The 22,494-nt window shown below is 38.6% G+C and overlaps 1 protein-coding gene across 14 annotated transcripts in view; it reads left to right on the plus strand.

Annotated features, from left to right (window-relative positions):
• ROS1 (ROS proto-oncogene 1, receptor tyrosine kinase) overlaps nt 1-20,148 on the plus strand; it is a 113,375-nt gene extending 93,227 nt beyond the window's left edge. For 6 of the 14 annotated variants that reach the window (XM_061131997.1, XM_061131995.1, XM_061131993.1 and 3 more), the window contains 5 exons: nt 1,587-1,684; nt 1,900-2,103; nt 3,436-3,570; nt 11,003-11,166; nt 16,917-20,148. In XM_061131997.1, coding sequence (XP_060987980.1) covers nt 1,587-1,684; nt 1,900-2,103; nt 3,436-3,570; nt 11,003-11,166; nt 16,917-17,227 — 912 coding nt within the window. In that variant the 3' untranslated portion in view covers nt 17,228-20,148. Of the gene's footprint in view, nt 1-1,586; nt 1,685-1,899; nt 2,104-2,682; nt 2,730-3,435; nt 3,571-6,243; nt 6,326-11,002; nt 11,167-16,916 lie in introns of those variants that run through there. The other 8 variants (XR_009690992.1, XM_061132003.1, XM_061132002.1 and 5 more) reach the window with 8 other exon arrangements.
• Nucleotides 20,149-22,494: the final 2,346 nt, after the last annotated feature.

The following is a 22,494-nucleotide window of genomic DNA, read 5'->3' on the forward strand; positions in this document are numbered from 1 at the left end:
TCAGACACAAGGCTATGGGACAGGCTTCTGGTAAACCATAACAGGGCTGCAGGGGACCGATTCTTGAGAGTGAAATCAGGTCGAGTTATAAGATGCAGGTGTGGTCGAGTGGGATCATGGCAATACTGAGTCCCAGATCATCAGGATTCTTCCTGCTCTGGGGACAAGACATGAGCTTGTCAGAGGAGGCAGAGGGAACAATATTTAAGAGCACCCGTCTATGATGAATCAAGGGACTTCAAGGTTGTGAATCCTTTGAGATGCTCGGTGAAGGATGTTGATGGAAATCAAGCATAGGGAAGGCCTTCCAGGAATGATAGCAGGAATAATGTACAGAGGTTGAGAAATGCAGAGCAGGTATAAGGAACTACAAATGGCCCAATGTGACCGAAGTACAGATTGTGGGAGGAGAATCTATGGAAAATAAATAGATGTGAGGAGAGGCTGGTGCAGCCTGGGGCTTCCATGGAGGCTGTGCTCAGGGATCTCTAATAGATGCTGCAGGCAGTGGGTCACAACAAAGTGAGCTAATTAAAGCACAGGGGGCTGGTGACATGGGGAGTTTGGGAAGCGTCAGATAGGGATGATAAAGGCTTGAAATAGGATAATTTCAGGGAAATAGTAAGGAACAGACATATGAATATAGCCTCCAGGAAGGAACTTTGAATTTTTTCCACATGGTCCTAATAAAAACTCCAACTGGCTTTTTTCATGTAGAAATCATTGCAGCTAGTACAGGCTCAACTATGTGTTTGTACTGGTTCTCCTAGATAAGAGGAGTAATCTGTGACCTTGAAATAGAAGATTGCTAGCAATTTCTATGGGGCTCATATGGAGAACAAGCCCATTCTCATGACGGACATTATTGCGTGACATTGGGCCAATAATTAAACTATCATAATTACTACTTATGAGAGCAGCTACTGTTTATTAAGTTCCTGGTATGTCCCACCAGATTACGTATCTCATCTCAGATCCAACACAATCAGTCTTATTGTTTCTGTTTTATACATGAGAAAGTGGTTTAGTGCATTAAGCCATGTAAGCAAGTTCACACAACTTCTAAGTAGCAGAAATAGGTTTTAACATGGTCCATTTGACTAACACCCTGAGAGTTTTCCAATGAAGATTCTACATTGCCTTGGCTTATTGAACATAGTCTTATTTATGTCTATTTTGGTGGAGAGCCTATAAATATAGCTCTTTTCCTCTTTGTTTGAATTCCTTAACCATAACTAAAAATTCCTTTAAAACATCATATATATGCAGTCATATGTATGCGTGAATGCTAAGTTGCTTCAGTAGTGTCCGACTCTTTGTGATCCTATGGACACCCCAGGCTCCTCTGTTCATGGGATTCTCCAGGCAAGAATATTGGAGTGGGTTGCCGTGCCCTCTTCCAGGGGATCTTCCTGACCCAGGGATCAACCTGTGTCTCTTAAACCTGTCTCCTGCATCTCTTAAACCTGTCTCCTGCATTGGCAGGAGGGTTCTTTACCTCTAGTGCCACCTGGGAAGCCCAGCCATATATATATATATAGTGCAAACTGGAAAAGTGCCTCTAATTTTTATTTTGTTTCCTACAGTTTCATGGTCCTTTACTCACCTTGGTTGACCTCGTGGACCTAGGTGTAGATATTTCAAAAGGCTGCGTCTACTTGGAGCAGATGCACTTCATTCATAGGTATAGTGACTTTCTGGATACCGGGTTCTTATGAACATTGATACAATAATCACCTTAGTTTGTGTGAAACTTACAAGATAATTAACATTTTCATTCCTTCAAAATAGCAATACTTTCTATTAAAATCTCTCTTCTCTCCAGACTTACTAGTGTTGCTTGTCTGATCTCTGGAACTTTATTGTTATTATTATTATTAAATATAGCTTCTGCTATAGGGATCTGGCAGCTCGGAATTGCCTTGTCTCCATGAAAGACTATACCAGTCCATCACGGATAGTGAAAATTGGGGACTTTGGACTTGCGAGGGACATCTATAAAAATGATTACTATAGGAAGAGAGGAGAAGGTCTGCTCCCTGTTCGGTGGATGGCTCCAGAAAGTTTGATGGATGGAATCTTCACTACTCAGTCTGATGTATGGTGAGCTTACAGGACACAGAGAAACGTAGGCAACACCATCAAATATCAGAGCCAGAGGGACCTCAAAAGGTCATCTTGTTTTGTATGTGAGAAAACACAAGACCGTAGAGGTTGAGTGATTTTCCTCAAGCTAAAGTGAAAGCTAGAGGGCAAGAAGAGGCTAGTCCTGGGTCTCAGCAGTTTATACCAATTCTTTTTGATCCTTTAGCTTACTGGTGTATGTTCAAGAGATCCATTTACTCCAACTATCTTATTACTCTTCAAAAATGTAGAGGCTATGACTAATAGGAATTGGCACCTATGAATTAGTGTCCAAGTTTGTGTCCAAATGCCTACTATTTTGGGATGTTTGGTCATTAATTTATAAGCAGAATTTAAACCATGGATCTCAAAAAGATTAGGACATGAGGGAGGTTTGGACAGCTCTTTATTATTTGAATTGAACCCCTCATTTTTGCTTGTTGACCCCAAACTTTTGATTAGAGCTGCTCAAAATGTAAAGATGTATCCAGTAACTTAAAAAGTAATTTATTTATTTGGCTATGCTGGGTCTTCATTAATGCTTGGGCTTTTCTCTAGATGCGGTGAGTGGGCGCTACTGGAACGGGGGCTGCTACCTCGTTGTGGTGAGCGGGCTTCTCATTGCCGTGGTTTCTCTTGTTGCGGAGCACAGGCTCTAGGGCCCTCCGGCTTCAGTAGTTGTGGCTTGTGGGCTCAGCACTTGTGGCTCCTGGACTCAAGAGCACAGACTCAGTAGTTGTGGCACACCGGCTTAGGTACCCTGAGGCATGTGGGATCTTTCTGGACCAGGAATCAAACCCTTGTCACTTGCATTGGCAGACAGATTCTTCACTAGGGAAGCCCTCCAACAACTTTTAAGCTGGACTGGACCTCTGCAAAATTGGGGATAAGATAAAGTTGGCCCTCAGTGTTGCCACTTTTTATTCATGCCTTCCCTCTCCATGTTTGCTAGCACTCAAACTCACGTGGATGAAAAGCTTTCTTGCTCACCCCTAGTGTGTTTACACAATGAAGCTATGAAAGCCATAGGTAACAGAGCAAAGTGTGTGTGTGTGTGTGTGTGTGTGTGTGTGCGCGTGCCCCTGCTAAGCCTTCCTATCACCTTTGAAGTGTTGCTAGTAGGCAGTTGCTTGTTCTACTTTTTCTTGAGGTTGACTTGCTTTTAAGTCTCCCATTTGCCTTTTATGGGGCCAATAATGCCAATCACAAAGTAGACTCTTGGTAGCCCCAGGAATAATTATGTTGGAAAAACTACTCTAAAGATGATGTTTGTAATAAGTGTAATTAAAGCAAATTGTTTAATATCCTTAGGTCTTTTGGAATTCTGATTTGGGAAATTTTAACTCTTGGTCATCAGCCTTACCCAGCTCATTCCAACCTTGATGTTTTAAACTATGTGCAAACAGGAGGAAGACTGGAGCCGCCAAGAAATTGTCCTGATGATCTGTAAGTTAATTACGTTCCCATAAGCATCTCAAGAACAAAAACACATGTACGTGCATTCTTATGCCTCATTGGTATGGTATTTTTAAATAAAAACTGGAGTTCATGTATTTGTATATCCTATTTAAAATGTAAATTGATTGTGACATTTAACTCACTAAATATATGATGATTTCTTTTTATTTATATACATATACACACATAATACTTTACTTCAGAAGCAAAATCTAGAAGAACAGAATATGTTTATATTCTTGGTTAAGTGAATTCTAATAAGTAAACAAAAGCTCTTTGTGTGTTTGTGTGTGTGTCACACACATACTCATTTTATTTTGGAACATCTGATTTGACTAACATCTTAACCTGCATATTTAGAGGTTCTCTTAAATAGCAATATATTGTTTAAAAGCTGAATTGCTTTTGTTAATAAAGCTGATATTGGTGTATACTACTACTAAAAATATATAATAACCTATATAGGTTGTTATCTATTTATGAACTTAACATAGAGTTAAGTATTAAAGACTCTATCAAATTGGTCCTGGCAACTGCTGAATTCTAATAGATTTTTGATCCTTGGAACAGTCTGTGATTTTGATCTAATTATAAAGGGAAAACAAACCAGGTTATTTTGCTGTGGACTAATCTACCTTCTTGTGAACAACCTTTTAGCAGAAATAGGAAGTCTTGACACTTTTTCTAAAAGGTGTCTTACCCAAGATGTTTCTGAAAGAACATAGAATCAACAAGTATAAACTCCTCTGTTGTATGTACTGCACCATGCTACAGATTGTGTGGAATACAGAGGTGTTTAAACCAGAGCCACGGCTCTTCAGCATCTCCAGATGTATTTTAAAAGAACAGACACACACATGGAGCAGTTGGATAACAAGCCAACATGTAATAACGTGCTAAACTGTGTGGTACAGAGAAGTGCAAAAGGAATTAGCAGTATGCGGATACGCACCACGGCTGTGCTGCCTTGACTATGCTGTGTTATTTAGAGGATTATTCAGACTGGAGCCAAAAGATGATTAAGAACTGGGCACCTTGGTTGGATGTTCTGTGGGTGAATGTTTTTGTATTATTTAAGTCTTCCAGCTCGAAGAAGATTGGAATCACTGTCTGTTTCTGATTTGGCTTTTATAGCCTCTGGGATATTTACAGAAGGATCAGTTATACACATATCTGAACGAGTTTGGTGGCAGTGCCTAAAAATATGATTCATGATCCTTTGGGGGCAGATGGAAAAACTTCTATAAGTTAGGGGTAAGAAATTTATACAAAATTTTTAAAAAGTTAGTCTAGGGCTTGAGGGGGAAAAAAAAAAAACCCTAGCATTCCTAAGTATGAAATATATTTGTATCAAGTAGTTAGCAAACTAATCACTGTTTTGCAGCTCTTATACATCTATTGAATACTCAGAAAATTTCCCCCAAATTTCAGTTGCACAAAATTTTCCTTGTGCTGTTAGAATTCTATTTGGCACATCTTCCCCTCTAGGGGGTAATGTATCTCATCATAATTATGCATTTCTTTTTTTTGATAGGCACTCTAGGAATCACTGAATTATACATTTTGATTAATGTGTTCATTCTGTTTGGGGAGGAAGAAGGTAGATAGTTAATTGTCCTATTGTAAGGAAGAAAAATGCAATTATGTTGAACTTTGCCTTCTCCAAAGGTATCCAGAAATTTAACTAGAAGGAGGAGGAAGAAAGAGTGCTAGAAAAGTTCTAGAAAAATATTCCTGATTATGAGTGAAAAAAGATAATGTTCTATATGATTTTATCTTGAGTAATTATTCATTTGAATATATTATTGGTCTAATTTTATGAAAGTATAGTTTCCTTGAAGCCAAAATTTCCGTTGCTGACTTTGAAGTTCATTTGAACATCAGTAATTAAAAAACAAACAACGCTCCACACCCTCCAAAGGCTGCCTGCTTCAGATCCCCAGGAAGGGTTAACGATCCATGGCCGACTAGGAAGACAAGCCCTGCTAAGGAAATGGAGCTTTCAGCGATGCCATTCATCTGGCCACGGCCTTAAGTTGTCATGATAAAGATTAACTACTCTCCTTAGAGAACAGAGGAAACTGATTTTTATTTGAAGCCTCTCTCTGGGATCACAGGCCAGCTTAGAGGGTTGAAAGTCTGCGCTGAGCCGATCTGCACCTTCCATTCACTGCTTAAATGCTCCGCACCTGGATGCTCTCTGGGTCAGGTGAGCCCGTAGATGGCTACGCTGTGCTTAGCTATTAATGGAATGTGCGAGTTCAGAGCATTCCCGCCCTTCGCTCCATAGTCTGGGATGTATGGTGCAAAGCGCAGTCCTCAGTGTTCCCTTCAGCTTTTAGTTTGCACAACAAGCTTAACACTCTCAGGAATAAATGGGATCAAAGGGCAATCTACATCAAGTGAGAGCTCTTTGGGATTCTCGGCCACAGGTATCACAGGGGAAACTGGAGTTACTGGAGAGTCTCTCCAATGCAGGAGGTCACAATAGAGAACATGGAGGCTCACCATCTTATTTTTACTTTTAGAATATGTATAAGTGTTAGTTGCTCCATCATGTCTGATTCTTTGGGACCCCATGGACTGTAGCCTGTCAGGCTCCTCTCTCCATGGAATTCTCCAGGCAAGAATACTGGACTGGGTGGCCTTTTCCTTCTCCAGGGGATCTTCCTGACCCAGGGATCGAATCCGGGTCTCTTGCATTGCAGACAGATTCTTTACCATCTGAACCACCAGAGAAGCCCAAGAATATGTATATATGGATGTTAATTGCATCTTTCCAGGATTGCATATAATAAGTAAGGGAGTTTTTCAAATCTGAATCTAATGTGATTTGCTTAAACCCCTATTAATTAACCTCCTCTTAATTCTGAAAGATGCCATGCAGTTTTCATCTGTTGAATTTCAATTGCTTTATGAATCCAAGAACTTTACTCATAAAAACTAATAATGAACATGGTTAATGAGTTTTGTGCTATTTTGGAAAAAAATTGAAGCAAAGAGGGGTAATAGGGTTGGTACAGTGAATGGAAGAATTCGAACTGAAGCACTTAGCTAAATGAGATATTTCAAGTATCAGAGTATCTGTTTAGAGGTAGAAACAGCCCAGGTAAATTTTAACAAAATTGAAGGACCTGTCACTTTATTTAGACTAATATGATTGAATATTTGTAACTATAACTTGGTAAAAGTATTTAATGGATGATATTGAATTGTGACAAGTGAAGAAAGACCCCTATTTGTAAGGAAAGACTCCTATACCAAAGAAATAGTTGTTAATTTACAAGATGCAAGAAATGCATTTTTTTGGGGTCTGATAATATTTAAAAGCCTAGTCGTTTATTCCATTGCCATTTTAATATTGTTTAAGAGCACAAGTTATGTGTGTGCTCAGTCTGACTCTTTTTGAGACCCCATGGACTGTAACCTGCTCTGCTCCTCTGTCCATAGGATTTCCCAGGCAAGAATACTGGAGTGGGTTGCCATTTCCTTCTCCAGGGGATCTTCCCGACCCAGGGATCAAACTCACGTGTCTTGTGTCTCCTCCATTGGCAGGCAGGTTCTTTACCACTGCACCATCTGGGAAGCCTGAATAAGTTGTACTCTTTACTTTTAAATGACTATTGCTTTAAGGAGTGTGCCTCTTTTCTTAATCTAGGGCAATCCGGTACTCATTTGACCCTGGACAGTGGGAGAGAAAAGTTTTATATATTTATCAGGTCACTTGTTTTTGCCATTAGAGAGTTAAGCAGAATAATGTAAATTAAAGCCTCCACAGATGAAAAATTAGGAATATCTGCTTAAATAACTTACATAAATTAAACTTTTGCAGGAAAGTGGGAGTGGGTGAGGTGCAGAGTGGAGAAGGGGCAATTGTCTGGGTGCTTTCTGTCCTCTCTCCCTCCTTCCTTTTCCTCCTTCCTTCTCACTCTATCATCTTCATTAAGTGTCTTGAATACTTTGTAGAATGAAGTGGATTATAAATAAGGGAAAAACTTCATAACGGAAATATGACAAGTCTTGGGAGATTCAACGTATCCTTTGGTAATATCTCAGAATTACGACTTTGTTTTAGAAGAGGTTAGGTTTCTGGTGGCAAGTTACGCTTTACTTTCTCCTTTCACCTGTGTGCTTAGTCGGTCACTTGTGCTCAGCTCTCTGTGGCCCCATAGACTATAGCCTGCCAGTCCACAGAATTTTCCCAGCAAGAATACTGGAGAGGGTTGTCATTTCCTACTCCACAGAATCTTCCTGACCCAGGAATAAAACCTGCATCTCTTGCGTTTCCTACAATGGCAGGTGGATTCTTTACTGGTAACACCACTTTAGAAGTCCACCCTTAGGTCAGTCATTAAGATTCTATTTTAAATATTGGTTTAAATTCCATGATCGCGTATCAGTTACATGATATTATTTCAAAGTCGAATTGTCCTTCTTTGAGTTATTTGTTTCATTCCTGTTGCTAAATGCCAAAGATTATAAAGCAATATGTAAAGGATTAGGTTCTTAGTGATGACTCTAATCTATAAAAAATACAGCCATGTTCAGTACTCTATATCCAGAATGTAAATTGTAATATAAATGAAAAGTCATCAGATCAATACTGAAAAAGATCAGTATTAGGTTTCTCTATAATACTCTGATATTGAGTATTACCACTGGCCTGAGGTGCTTGTCAAGAAATAAAAGAAATGGAAGTGGAGTTTCTGTGCCACATATAGATATTACTATTCAATCAATACCTATGACGGTTTCTGGGTCATTGTCCCCTAGAGATTGAATGTATTCTCACTTCGTAGTCATTGCTTTAGTCCACTATCGCCTCTCACCTAGTCTTCTCTAATAACTTCCTTGCTTCCAACTTGCCCCTCTACAATCAATTCTCCATATATATCAGCTAGAGTCATCCTTTAAAAATGTAAAGATCATGCCCACTTAAAAATCTTTGACTGCTTCCATTGTGTTGCATAAAATCTAGCGCCAAGGCTGATCTTTGACCTTTGTGATCTCGCCTTCCTCTCTGGCCTCATCTCTTACACCCTCCCCCTCAGGGACTGCTCCATAGCCATACTGGCTGTCCTTCGCATTCTAAAATGTGCCAAGTTCTTTCCAAAGTTAGGAATTTACACATGCTTTTGCCTCTTCTAGTGTGTTCCCTGACTTTCATCCCCACCCAGTTCCCATGACTAGCATCTTATTTTTCTACAGAGTTCATTGGCTTAAACATCACCTCTGCAGAAATTCTTCTATAAACAAATTACCAAAAATGTTCCATCTCTAATTAGAGTTCACATTTGTTTTCTATAGTACCATTTTTAGAACTTATCATTTTTAATTATATATTTATCTGTTGATATGGTAGTACTAAAATTTTTAAATACTTCCCGGTTTATGTTTCTTTATTAGTCTTTCTCTCTCTGCCCCCAGTCAGCCTTCTAGCTCCAGAGAGTGAAAGAAGAGAGCAGGTACTGACCTTTTTAGTGAGTCAGAAGACTTGGAAACGATGCTTAGAGCAGAGAACGGGTTATGTAGAATCTTTTAGCTCCTTGTTAGTTTGCTAAATGGCAACTTTGAGCTACTAAACCTATAATTCTATATAATCTAACAAGCAAGAAGAATTGAAGAGAAACTCCACTCCTTCTGAGCTCTGGACAAGGGGAGGAAGAAGAAACTTTGACAGAGGTAGGAGTGTGAAGATGTTGGATATTTAGGTCCTGAAACCTCTGGAGGCTTCAGTTAGATGAGGTGTGTCTGCTCCCCCAGACACAGGGAGCAGCTGCCTGCTCCTCCCAGCCTGGCAGGATGGCAAGGAGATCCCTGAGCAGGGACCCCCCACATTGACAGGGACACTCAGCATCCTGAGTAGGATGGACTGGCATGTCCAGACAGAGAACATGTAGCTTGAACTTCCAAGCCTCCTTTGTTTCCCTGTGTAAAGTGAACATTTTGTTGAAAGCTATAACTTCGGTTAGGGAGCATCCTGTAGGCATGCAGCAGAAACAGGAAAGGATTCCCGGAGCCTTGTTAGCAGATGTAGGATGTGATGCAGTCTCAGAGAGGCCTGCAGCTAGAGAGAGAAACAGGAGGACCAGTTCCGTGAGAAGGACCAAAAGAGCAGGTAAAGGGATCATGGATTGCAGATAGCAGCTGATGCCTGCAGGATGGACCAGACCAGTCGCTCCTTATGGAATTCCTCATCATTCCACTCTGAGACTAGAGAAGGCCTGGAGGGCACAGTGGGGCCCAAGGCATCCTTCACGGGGCCAGCACAGCTCATTCAAATCCTGACACACCCTTGGAGAGGAAGACAGAGGGAGTAGGGATGGCCTGAAGATGAGAGACAGCAAGTTATTAGCCATAAAAGACTGGGGATTACCTAAAAAGGGTGGTTTTCAGAACAGACTAGTTTATAACTGGAATTGTTCTAAATGAAGTTAATTTTCTTCTGCTGGGTGGGGCTTTGAGAATCAGTTACAAAGCTTTCAAAAGAGTTATCTTTTCCCCCTGTTCCTGTGAATTGTAGTGGGTAAATTTTGCCACCCTCTTATATGTGCCTTATATGTCATATGAGGACAGGAGCCATACCAACACATCTCTTGATCTTGATATCCTGCTCATATGTAATGTGTCTAACAGATCTTTGCTGAATGAATGAATGAACACTCATTGAGATTTCTGTACAGACATGTCTCAGACAATCATTAAGGAAAAGATAATATTAAAAAACCAGCTATTTATGGCCAGGGGAACTGAGCATCTTAATTAATCTGACAGTGAAGAACTGGATCTGATTTCTGCCTCTGGTTCTGCCACTAAATATCTGTGTGGCTTGGAGTACATCTTAGATTTTGTTTCAGATATCAGTGTATAAATGTAAAATTTAATCTCAGCTTCTTCAATAATTTGTATAGCTGTTGGTTTTCTTATTGGTTTGGTAAACATTTTCTAACCGTATATTTATTTATTTGATTAATAATTGTTAAATGTTGGCCTTTCAGAAGGAAGATGTTTTCTAATAGAGGTAGTTATATTGCCAGCAACTGTTATCTTCCTGACCCGTGGCTTAGCAGTAAAGAATCTGCCTGCAGTACAGGAGACATGGGTTTGACTCCTGGATTGGGAAGATCTCCTGGAGAAGGAAATGTATTCCTGCCTGGGAAATCCTATGGACAGAGGCACCTGGCGGGCTACAGTCTGTGGGGTTGCAAAAGAATCAGACTTGACTGAGCAACTAAACAACAGGAAATTAAATAAATAAAAGACAAAAGCTTTTGTTCTGGTTCAGTTATATTAATTATGGAAAACTTGGCACTAACTCAAATTCTTTTCCTTCTGAAATGACCTTACCCAGGTTATCGTTAATGGCTACCTAATGATATCTAGTCACCATTTACTTTCATGTCTTTACTCATATACCCAGGTGGAATTTAATGACCCAGTGCTGGTCTCAAGAACCTGACCAAAGACCTACCTTCCATAAAATTCAAGAACAACTTCAGTTATTCAGAAATTTTTCCTTAAAGAGTATTTCTCAATGCAGAGGAGACGCAAACCCCAGTGGAGTCATAAATGAAGGCTTTGAAGGTAAGTTTGATTCTTCCTCAGAATTTCTGGGTTTTCTCTCCAGTGTTAACTGAACAAGGTCAAAATGGGATGTACCTGGAAGATACCTTCCAATTCACAGGAGGAAGAATATACTGGCACCATCCTCATAATTAAGTATTTATTATCCTCCTCTTTGAAAGTAATTTTGGTTTGTTCATTACATTAAAAAAGTAATAATAATGATATGGCCCCTGGATTTATAACCTAAGATAGTAAGGAGAGAATTTACACGTTAGACTCTATTTTCATGAGGCCTGTTCTCTTCATTCTCCACTTCTCATGCCAGTTTGGACCCCAGTGTCAGAGTCGATGGTACGTTATCATCGTTGGTCTATGCAGGGTTTCTCTTTCATTTGTTGGTTTAGTCCCTTATATCTGTGTTCTTCTTCTGTTCTATTTCCCTTCTCTACCTGTCAGGTAGCCATTTAATGTGTCTCTGTTAATTTGTATGTTTTCTACAAAATGTGTATTGTATGCATGGATACTTTAGTGCTATACAGTGCTTCTTTTCTTCCTTTTCGCATTAATACTGTGTCTTTAAAAGTCATCCATGTGTGTATATCTAATCTAGTACTTCAAACTGCCTAGTTAGTTTGCTGTGATTATTGTAGTGGGTCCTACCCTGATAAAGGCTAGTGTAATTCCACCTCGGTATTTTGGTATTAAAACACAATAGTCACTTACTTCATTTCCAAAGACAGATTTATAATACATTTGCCTAACTGGCTGCAGAAAAATAAATTTTAACATGATCCTTTCCAGCTGTTCGTAAACTCCATCCCATAATTAAAAGTTCACAGGACTTTTTTCTTTTTTTTTCAAATGCAAACATTCTTGCTTAGAAATAAACCTGGCAAGATGGACCATGACTCAGAATCCCTCGGAAATTAAGCCTTTTGGCTCAGCACTGATTGATTATACAATGGCTGATTGTTGCCCTGGAGGCATCTCTCTACAGTGGGACCTTCGCCTTGAGTGATGCACTTGACTAATAATAGCAGGGAAAAAATAAGAAGCCCAGGATGACTATCTGCTTGTCTTGTTTGCTGTGTTTCTAACTACACATTTTGAGTAAATTTCGATCCATGACATGAATGGAGATAAGACTCTGATCGTGAGACTTCTTTAACATGAACAGCTAAGTGACAATTTGGAAAGAGATGTGCTTTGAGCATGCATCCCGATCCTCCTCAGAATAAGCCTTGTTGATAATCTTACATTGGCGCTACCTGCCATCTCATCATGAAGCTGAGCTGATGATTCTGAGAGTGTCAGTGGTAGAAGACAGAAGACTGACTTTTCTTGGTGGGCACCGAGAGAAGTCACAATAGGAAGAGGAAGGTTGTCATGGAAATCGAAAAGAGAGAGACTCAGAGTCAGGAGTGGTCAAACGCTGCAGAGAAAAAGAGTTCTGTGGGGATATGAGGAATTTACAGTTGACTTGTGTTATATTTCAAAATTCAGCTCTGCTCACAGAAGCCTTTCCTTCTAATGTGTACAGACATTTGTTAAAAAAAAAAAAAAAATAGCAAAGGCTGCCATAATGGGTGTTAGAAGGCCTGAGAGCTTAGCTTTACCTTAGGGTCTACCAGATGTCTCCATGAACCCTTACAGAAATCTTTTTACCATGTAGCATTACCTAGTTCATCTATGAAGCTGAAGTAATACCAAACTGCTCACAGTATCTATTAAGGACAAATCCCTTTTAATGAATGGCTTTTAATTGCAATACTATATAACTTTATTTCAGCACTTTTGAATATACCACTTGTGCTATTTAACTCATTAAATCCTTACAATAGCCCTATGAAGTGGGCATTATAATATTACCATTTTACAAATGAAAAGACTGAGGTTAGTAACTTCCTATGGTCATCCTGCTGAATGGGGCTGGAGCAGGACTCTATTCTAGAGCCTGTACTCTCAGACTTCACAGAGTGGCAGCTAAGGCAAGGAAACTTTGTTATCTTTAGTGTTCTGCATAGCTAGGGGTAGTGAAAGAATTTGCTACTTTTGGCCTGCTAGAAAATCTGTCCTGGTTATATCTAATTTATTGAGGCGCCAAGTTGTTGACAGACTGAATTAAAATTCTAAAGGATATTTTTAAAAAATAGAGAAGCAGACATAACTAGGCAGAATAAGGATACTGGAAGAGGTTAACAGGGAATATAATCAAACTCTAATAATTTTTTAGAAACAAGTCTGTGCCATGACAGATATATGATTTTGGTAACAAGAGAAATTCACATTCTGAAATCTACAACAAATGTAAATCGTGACCACAAGGAATGGAAAGATATATGGGGATCACCTTTTTTGATAATTGGCATGTGACGGAACAAAAGTGACAGAGAAATGAGAAGAAATAGAATGAAAAGCAGAGGTTGAATATTTGCAAAGGATAGAAATCATAGAAGTCACTTTAAGGCAAGCTTACACTTAATTGACTTTTAAGTAAAAGAATGTGTTTAATAATAGTTTGCTGTTTTGCAGACTGGTGGATGTATTTAACAAAGCAGTAAGAAGTTGTCTTTGTTATTGTCAGAGATATATAAGAAGACAAGTAAAGCCACTAGGAGGACTTTCTGGAAAAAAAAAAAAAAAGGAAGGGGGCATTAGGATTAAGGGAGCAATAATACCATGCCTATGCTATGGTCCTACTGACCTAATGGGGTGGAGAGGGGATAGAGAGAAGATTAGTAACATATCTGGGCATCTAGTAAAAATATCCTAGTGACTTCATCCAAACATTTGTGTAAACATCACCTCATCAGTCCCAGAGAGTTCTACAGGAAACAAATCTAAATGCTCCTCTGCTGTTCTAAACATAGCCAGTCAGCCGGCATATGTCTCGTCTGTAAATACCCTGTCTTACTTGGAAGTCTTTATTTTAATATTTCCCTCTTAAACCAAGGGTTGCCAAGTGCATGCCGTCTTTGCTCAGGATCTCTGCTCTAAGAACCTGCAAGTTTTCTATTTAGTAGTTTTAAAATCAAAATAAACAACCCGCCCCATCTCTCATAAATTCCTTATGCAATAAGAAGATGTACTCATTGCTGAAAGCTTGCCAGGGTCAAGTTACTAAATATTGTCCTAAGTACTATGAAGTGATGAAATAGTGAGCTAATGATTTTTCTTTGACATATTGCACCAGAATTTGTAAAAATAGAATTTATTTGCCTTATGGAAAAGAATTTTTTTCCAGTGTAGGCAAAAAAATTAAGTCATGTTTCCCAATATACTATTTAATGAGCCAAAGGTATGGCAGTGAAGCGGCTGATAATGTGAGTACCTAGACGTGTGTTATAAGCATATGTTTTTGTTGAAATTTAAACTCTTTTAGCCGAATTTCTTTAAGCCCTTCAGGAATATCATCCTAGTTTTCTCAATAATCTGGGCCACTGGGCAGTTTAATTCTATTTCTTCCTATCATTTTTTGATATTTTAATTGCTATTTTCATGCATAGCAAGTTATTCTTATGCATTTCTCAATGGCTATCAGTACATATTGACAATAATCATAACAGTTGGATCCTTCCATATATATTCAGCACATAGGCACTAACCAAATTCAACATCTGATAAGCTTATTTTTGTGGGGGAGATATTTTAGAATAACTGACTATTCACATGGTTTGAAATATACTAGAATGATATCGGAATAATGAAGAGGAACATAGGGTGATAACAAAGAGCTTGCAGCCTGGCCTCTGTGTTATTCAGCAGTGGGGGAGGGCCTGAAAAATGAAATAAACACCTACTAAGACAGAACAAGAACAGTGATTCATATGTTTTTATAATAAAATAAGCTTTGTAGTTCAGATTTGGAACTTGGTAATAGGTGTGTGCATGTGTGCTAAGTCACTGAGTCATGTCTGACTCTTTGGGACCCCATGGACTGTTAGCCCGCCAGGCCCCTCTGTCCACGGGGATTCTCCAGGCAAAAATACTGGAGTGGGTTGCCTTGCCCTACTCCAGGGAATCTTCCTGACCCAGGGATCAAAACCATGTCTTCTGTGTCTCCTGCATTGCAGGCAGATTCTTTATCGCTGAACCACTGGGGAAGCCCTGGTTAATAGGTAGATCCATTAAATTCCATCAGGGAATAAATAGGTGCAATGGTGCCTCCCTTCATCCTTTGAAATTGTTTAAATTTTTCCGATATTTCAATTTAAATACTTTCCAAATAAATCGAGCCTGGAGTATGCACAGAAGCTTGGCAGCCAGACTGGTCTCACCCACACATTTGGACGCTCTTGTGCTGGAAGTATCATTAGGAGAAAGGGAGGGACCTTCATCTATTGACTGAAATGTTTCTGATTTGTAAAATGTGATGCTATGTGAATGGACAGTTATATTTCTGACTGTAAACTTTTCATCCAGGCAGTAATACTCAGGGATTGGAAAACATGGATAAAAAATAAATAATTCCTACAATATACATGTGTATGTTTATCTTGTAGATTCCCTAGAATTTTGTGGAATGTTTCAGAAACTCTGCTATTAGGTTTCAATAGAATTTTTATACGTTTCTAGGTAAGAAGGTCAGTCTTTATTTTTTTATTTTTATTTTTCATTTATTTTTGTTAGTTGGAGGCTAATTACTTTACAATATTGTAGTGGTTTTTGCCATACATTGACATGAATCAGCCATGGATTTACATGTGTTCCCCGAAGGTCAGCCTTTAAGTAAGAAAAGAAAATAATATGAGCACAGTTGTGAAGAAGGTCAGATTTCCCTCTGACTATCCGTTTTTCTGCAGGCACCCCCACCTCACACATGTGCGTCTGGAGTCAGCCCCTCTCAAGGACTCCGGTAGGGTACACTGCCCACCGCTTCCTCTGCACACAGCATGGCAGCTCCTCTCTCTGCCTGGGGAGGTGAATGTGAGGACAGACTCGAGCCAGACAGTTTGGGTTCAGATTCTAGTTGTGTGACCTTGAGCAAAGTATTAAGCTTCTCTGTCCTCAATTTCCTCCTGTGTTGAATGGAGATGGTACCAGTAATTACTTAATAGGGGAAGAATGAGTTAATATATGCATATAGCTTAGAATAGTGCCGGGTATGTAATTAGTACTCTGTAAGTATTAATAACAATTATTATGATTATATTTCATGTCAGTGTTTATCGCCACCTGACATAGATTTAGTTGTCCACTAGTTTATTGTCTGTATCCCCCCATTAGAGTGTAAACCCCAAATAGCAACAAATGTGTTTCGTGCCCTGTTATATCATCAATACCTAGCACACAGCCTGGTATGCAGTATGCAGGCAATAAATCTTAGCTTAATAAATGATTGACTTCCTTGATCTAAAAAAGTACATCTTTAAAGGTGGATATTTTAGCCGATGTGGCAAGATGAAAGGGTAAGTACTTTATACAAAAAGGGCCATCCTAGGGCCACTTAATTTCTGTCACAAAGACCAGGCCTGTGTCACCTGTTATGGCAGAGTTACCTCTACGCTCTTACTGCTTCATGTATTCCTTTCTTACAGAAGCACACGTAACCTTCCATCACATTTTATTACTTCTGCTCTGTAACTAGACTGCAGTAGTATCAAGGGCAGGGAACATGTCTTTTATCTTTGTATTCCCTCAATGGTCATCATAAATGTTTACTGAACCAATGAGCAAGGCTGGTGTTTTTCTAATTTTCATAGAGCCTGGATATTACAAATACAGGAAACCAAATAGATGCTAGAATAATGTTTGGTTTTTTTTCACAGATGAAGATGGTCATCCAATTTGTTTGAATTCAGATGACGTTACGTCCGTTGCTTTAATGGAAACCAAGAACCAAGAAGGGTTAAACTACATGGTACTTGCTACAGAATGCAAACAAGGTGAAGCCAATTCTGAGGGTCCTCTAGGCTCTAAGGAATCTGAATCTTGTGGTCTGAGGAAAGAAGAGAAGGAACCACATGCAGACAAAGCTATCTGCCAAGAAAAACAAGTGGCTTACTGCCCTCCTGGCAAGCCTGAAGGCCTGAACTATGCCTGCCTCACTCACAGTGGATATGGAGATGGGTTTGATTAATAGCTCTGTTTGGGACATGCAGGGTTGAGATAAACACTCCTCCCATTAAGTGGTCACTGAAAGAAAACCTAGTAGAGTGATAGATGTTGTGGTGTGGTGGTCTGTGACTCCAAATTAACACTGGACAAAGAAACGTATAGAAGAATTGGATTTTTGGTACAATACACTTGCATTACAATCTGGATAATAGAGAAATTTACAGAATATCTGAGGAGAACAGCCCATAAAGTATCAAATTAATACTCTCCTGTATTCTAATTTTGGTTCTAAGAGCCATTTGGTTTAGGTTGAGACAATCTCCATACCAACAGTCTAACCTTGAGCAGAATTCTGTGGTGAACCTATAAGCATTTGAAAAGCTTAGAAAGACTAATGAGTCTGGAAATGAAACTGTAATTCTTTGCCCTGAGGTCCCTTAGGCCCCTTCCCACCCTTCAGTCTGGACTCTAAGAGCAACATTTTAGTTAGATAGAAAAAAAACACTTACGTTCAAAGACCTGAAGGAGGAAAACAAGTGTGCTCAGGGGGCCAAGTGAACTACAGATTATCCCAAGCAGGACGAAGGAAATGACTAAATAACTCTACACGTAAAGAAGGAACCAGCACCCAAGACACAAATCATTTAAGAAAGCTATTAATACAAAAAAAAATTGTCCTTAATGACTACTGTAAAATATTTTGTTTTTTGGAGTCTTGGAACAGCAGTCTCAATCATATTGCAAAGAGGACCATGAAGATCTCTATGTCCTAAAGTTTAGCATTCCATGGTCGTTGGATCATATACAAATGACTCTGTGAATGTGTGCTATTAATACTATAGGAATTAGCTAATATAGATTTGTTTGTTTGCCATATCTATTTTCTACATAAAATACTTATGATTACATTTACTACGAAATTGTCCTTACAATTAAATACAAATGATAATATAATGTTAATTCAAGCTGTATGATTTTAAGCAACCATACAAAATAATGAGAACTATTAAAAAATCACTTCAGGGAAACACTAATTTAAAGCCAGTCATTCTTTGCAGTTACCCATTTAAATCAGAAAGCCTCAAGCCTTCTCACAACAGTTCTAATGAAAGTATTCGATGTGTTATTTAGTTGCAGCATACAGAATGTTCACAAGATACAACGAATACTTTGATCATACTAATAACATTTGCTAAAACTATTGTGGAAGCAGTACATGGATCCATTTTCACTTTGGATCATTTAGTTCATTTTAAAATGTGTCCACTGCCTGAGAACTTGCAGCGATGACAGGCTGTGTGGTAAGGTACACAGGGAGGTCAGTGTGTTTGTTCTGTGGTGAACAGGCCCCAAGTAAAGGTCCAGGATTCATGGCCACTCTATCACATCTAGTATCCACTGAACAAGGCAGAGTATTTTCTTTCTGATCTTCAGACTTTTTAATGGGCATTGATCATTCTTTTTGTTGGCCCACCATATGATGCCACTTCCCCTGTTGGGGAGTTCCCCTACCTTTATTTTCAGATGGGGAGCCATGTTCTATTTGCTTCCCTAAGATCTCATGCAATACGAAGGCAGGCAGTGACCCGAGCCCCCACCACTCAGACACACCCACCACAGGCTTCTAATTGAGAGAGAAGGAAGCAAAGAAACAGGGTCCCCGGTGAGCCATCCCTGGTCACGGTGGCAAGTGGAGTTAGTCTGCTCCCAGAATGCAGCATCCAGGGCCAGGGGAGCCAGGAGAGCAAGCCTGGAGCCTGGTGCCTCTGGCAGCCGGGGCAGGCAGACTGGGGGCTTGGTTCTGCTGTCTGCTTCTAGCAGGGGTTCCCTGCTCCATAGCCTCTGAGTTCGGTTCTCAAGCGCCCCCAAGGATTCTGTGACTTATCTCCATATCCTTTTAATAAATGTTTTTCTTTTAAGTCAGCCAGAGTCAGTTTCTGTTTTTTGCAACTACGACTTTTGCTCTGCCAAAGTAATACAGAAACTTTATTTTGGAATGCACAAAGAAACATATAGAAGAATTGAATTTTTGGTACAATACACTTGCATTACAACCTGGATAATAGATTTACAGAATATCTGAGGAGAACAGCCCATAAATTATCATGCTTTAGCTAGGATATAAGTGCAAATTATTAGACTTTTAAAATTAATTCATAATAAATGGTATTGGTAGAAATATTTACTACAACATAAAATAGACAGTGGCTGAAATCTCATAGGAAAATTTATTATAGATCAAAGTAATTGATAAAAATACAAATGGCTGATAATATTGAAAACTGTAAGTTTATTCTGGAAAAATTAGATTTCGTAATCAAGAGGGAAAAATTGGCTATGGCTAAAATCGGCACTAGTTAAAATGTGTTATTCACTAAAAATTAACAGAAGAATAAAATCTCATTGATAAATTTTTCTATCTGCAAAAATGACCTGGGAATATTATACTTGAGAGAAATTATGGCTCCCAAAGGCAGAAGTTATAATTGGTATAAACAAAACAAAACAATACAAAGCCAATCAATAACTCTAACCTTCATTTTAAATTGTTCAAGGAAAAGAAACAGTCTGTAAGAAAAATATTTAAGTTGAAAATCAAAAACATTTTTTTTAACATTGCCAGCTGAACAAAGATTTACCTGGATAAAATTAATATGTTGCCATAATTCTGCTGCAAATGCTTTATTCAAAATGTCCTGGAGAAAAGAACCTGTCCCTGATCTCAGATATTCTGTGTTGCTTACCCATCCTGGTTTTCCCTGGCCTATTGGAATGTTCTCACCTATTCTTCTCTGCTTGTCTAAATTCCAGACATCCTTTAGGGTCAGCTCATATTCCAACTTGTTGGAAAGGCTTGTCTCTAACTCCCTCCCCTCCTTCTTATCAGAATTACTGCTGCTCTTGTCTTTATGTCTTGTTAACTGGCAATCATGGTATTGTGGTATGGTATTTCTACCTTATTTCTATATGTTTTATTAACTTGAATAAATTGCAAGCTTTCCAAACTCAGGTGGTGTCTTTCAACCCTTTGTATCTTTAATATAAAGTAAGTATTCACATTTAATGGGTGAATTGGCTTTCTCATCATCCTTTTCCAACACATTTCATAAGTTCACTTTTAGCTCATAAAAGAGATGCCAGAAGACTGGTATATTGCTGAGAGGGACACTTATGAGGATTCTTTTGATCCTGAGTTATCTCTTGAGACCTAGATATATTACAGAAATTTGTGGACTGCTTTGAGTTTCAGATCAGACTTAGATGAGCCTGAAATGCTGAAAGTCCTTGAAATGATGGTAAAGGATATTAAAGGAGACAAAAAAATCAGTTTTCTCCCTCATTGTAAACTCAAACTTTTATCCTCGGAATGGCCTTATGGATGTGGAATAGATGTTCAGTTGTCCTTGACTTCTCCTTGACTTTCTCTCTTTGGTAAAGAGGAGCCCATTCAGTGTTGCTTGTTTACAGTTGATCAAGGCTCTGGGTTGCCCAAACTAGAAGACCTATCGCAATCCTTCTCGGCTTCTTAACAACCAGAAGAAACAAAGGGCCAACATATACAACCCAAATGCCATTGTATGTAACTCAGAATATTTCCTTTTAGGTTTCTTTATTTCTTCCTCACTGTGAGCTTATTTTCATGGCTGGGTTAGTTTATCCTTTTTTTCCCACTTACTTTTTTGCACATGATTTCTCTCTTATCATTAAAAATTCCTTGTTTTTCTAATAACTGCATACAACCCCTTAGGATGGATACACTGTAGTTTAGTGTTCCCATGTAGATTCATTCATTCATAAATATTTATTGAATGTTTATTACACAGAAAGCATAGGTGCTAGTCTCTGCCTTGATGGTGGCTACATTCTAGCATTCTAGATGGGGGAGAAGACATAGTAAAAATAAAAAATAAAAGTATGTATGACAATACATTAAAAGGATGATACATCATGATTAAGTGGGCTTTATTCCAGGGTGCAAAGATTTTTAAACATTCACAAATGAGTCAGTGTGATATACTGCATTAACAAAATGATGGATAAACATCATATGATCATCTCAGTAGATGCAGAAAGAGCATTTGACAAAACTCCACATCCATTTATGATTAAAAACTCTCAGCAAAGTGGGCATAGAGGGAATGTACCTCAACATAATAAAGACAGTATATGACAAACTCCGTTAATGTCATAATCAACAGTGAAAAGCTGAAACTTTTTCCTCTAAGGTCAGAAACAAGACAGGGATGACCACTCTCACCACTTTTATTCAGAACAGTATTGGAGTCCTAGCCAGAGTAATTAGGCAAGAAAAAGAAATAAAAAACATCCAAAGAAGAAGTAAAACTGTCATTATTTGCAGATACTATTATATATAGAAAACTCTAAAGACTCCATAAAAAGACTATTAGCACTAATAAATTCAGTAAAGTTACAGGATACAAAATTAATGCACAAAAGTCTGCCACCTTACTTTACATTAATAATGAACTATCAGAAAGAGAAATTAAGAAAACAATCCCAATTACGACTGCAACAAAAAGAATAAATCTAATCAAGGAAGTAAATGAACTATATTTTGAAAACTATAAGATGTTAACTAAAAAAATTGAAGAAGACAAAAAGACCTTGATTAGCCAAAGCAATCTTGAGAAAGGAGAAGGAAGCTAGAAGCGTCATGTTTCCTGATTTCATACTATATTACAAAGCCATAGAATTAAAATAGTAGTGGTATCGATATAAAACAGACACATAGATCAGTGGAAGAGAATAGAGAAGCCAGAAATAAACACAGGCATATATGGTCAATTAATTTATGACAAAATATGGAGGTAAGAATGTATAATGGGGAAAGGATTGTCCCTTCAATAAATGGCGTTGGGCAAATTGGACAGTCCTGTGTAAAAGAATGAAACTGGATCACTCTCTTATCTACAGCTCCCTTTAGTTAACAAAAGTTAACTTAAAATGGATTAAAGGCTTGAATATAAGACCTGAAACCTTAAAGCTTCTAGAAGAAAACAGGTGGTAAGTTCCTTGACATATGTCTTGGCAATGATGTTTTGAATCTGACACCAAAAGCAAAAGCAGAATTGAACAAGTGGAACTACATCAAATTAAAAAGCTTTTGCACAGTTAAAAAGAAAAATCAACAAAATTAAAAAGCAATCTACTGGATGTGAGAAAATAACTGGAATTATAAATGCGATAAAGGGTTAATACCCCAAATACAGGTTTCCCTGGTGGCTCAGACAGGAAAGAATCTGCCTGCAATGTAGGAGACCTGGGTTT

Source organism: Dama dama, chromosome 28 (genome assembly GCF_033118175.1).
Source record: "Dama dama isolate Ldn47 chromosome 28, ASM3311817v1, whole genome shotgun sequence".
Lineage (NCBI taxonomy): Eukaryota > Metazoa > Chordata > Mammalia > Artiodactyla > Cervidae > Dama > Dama dama.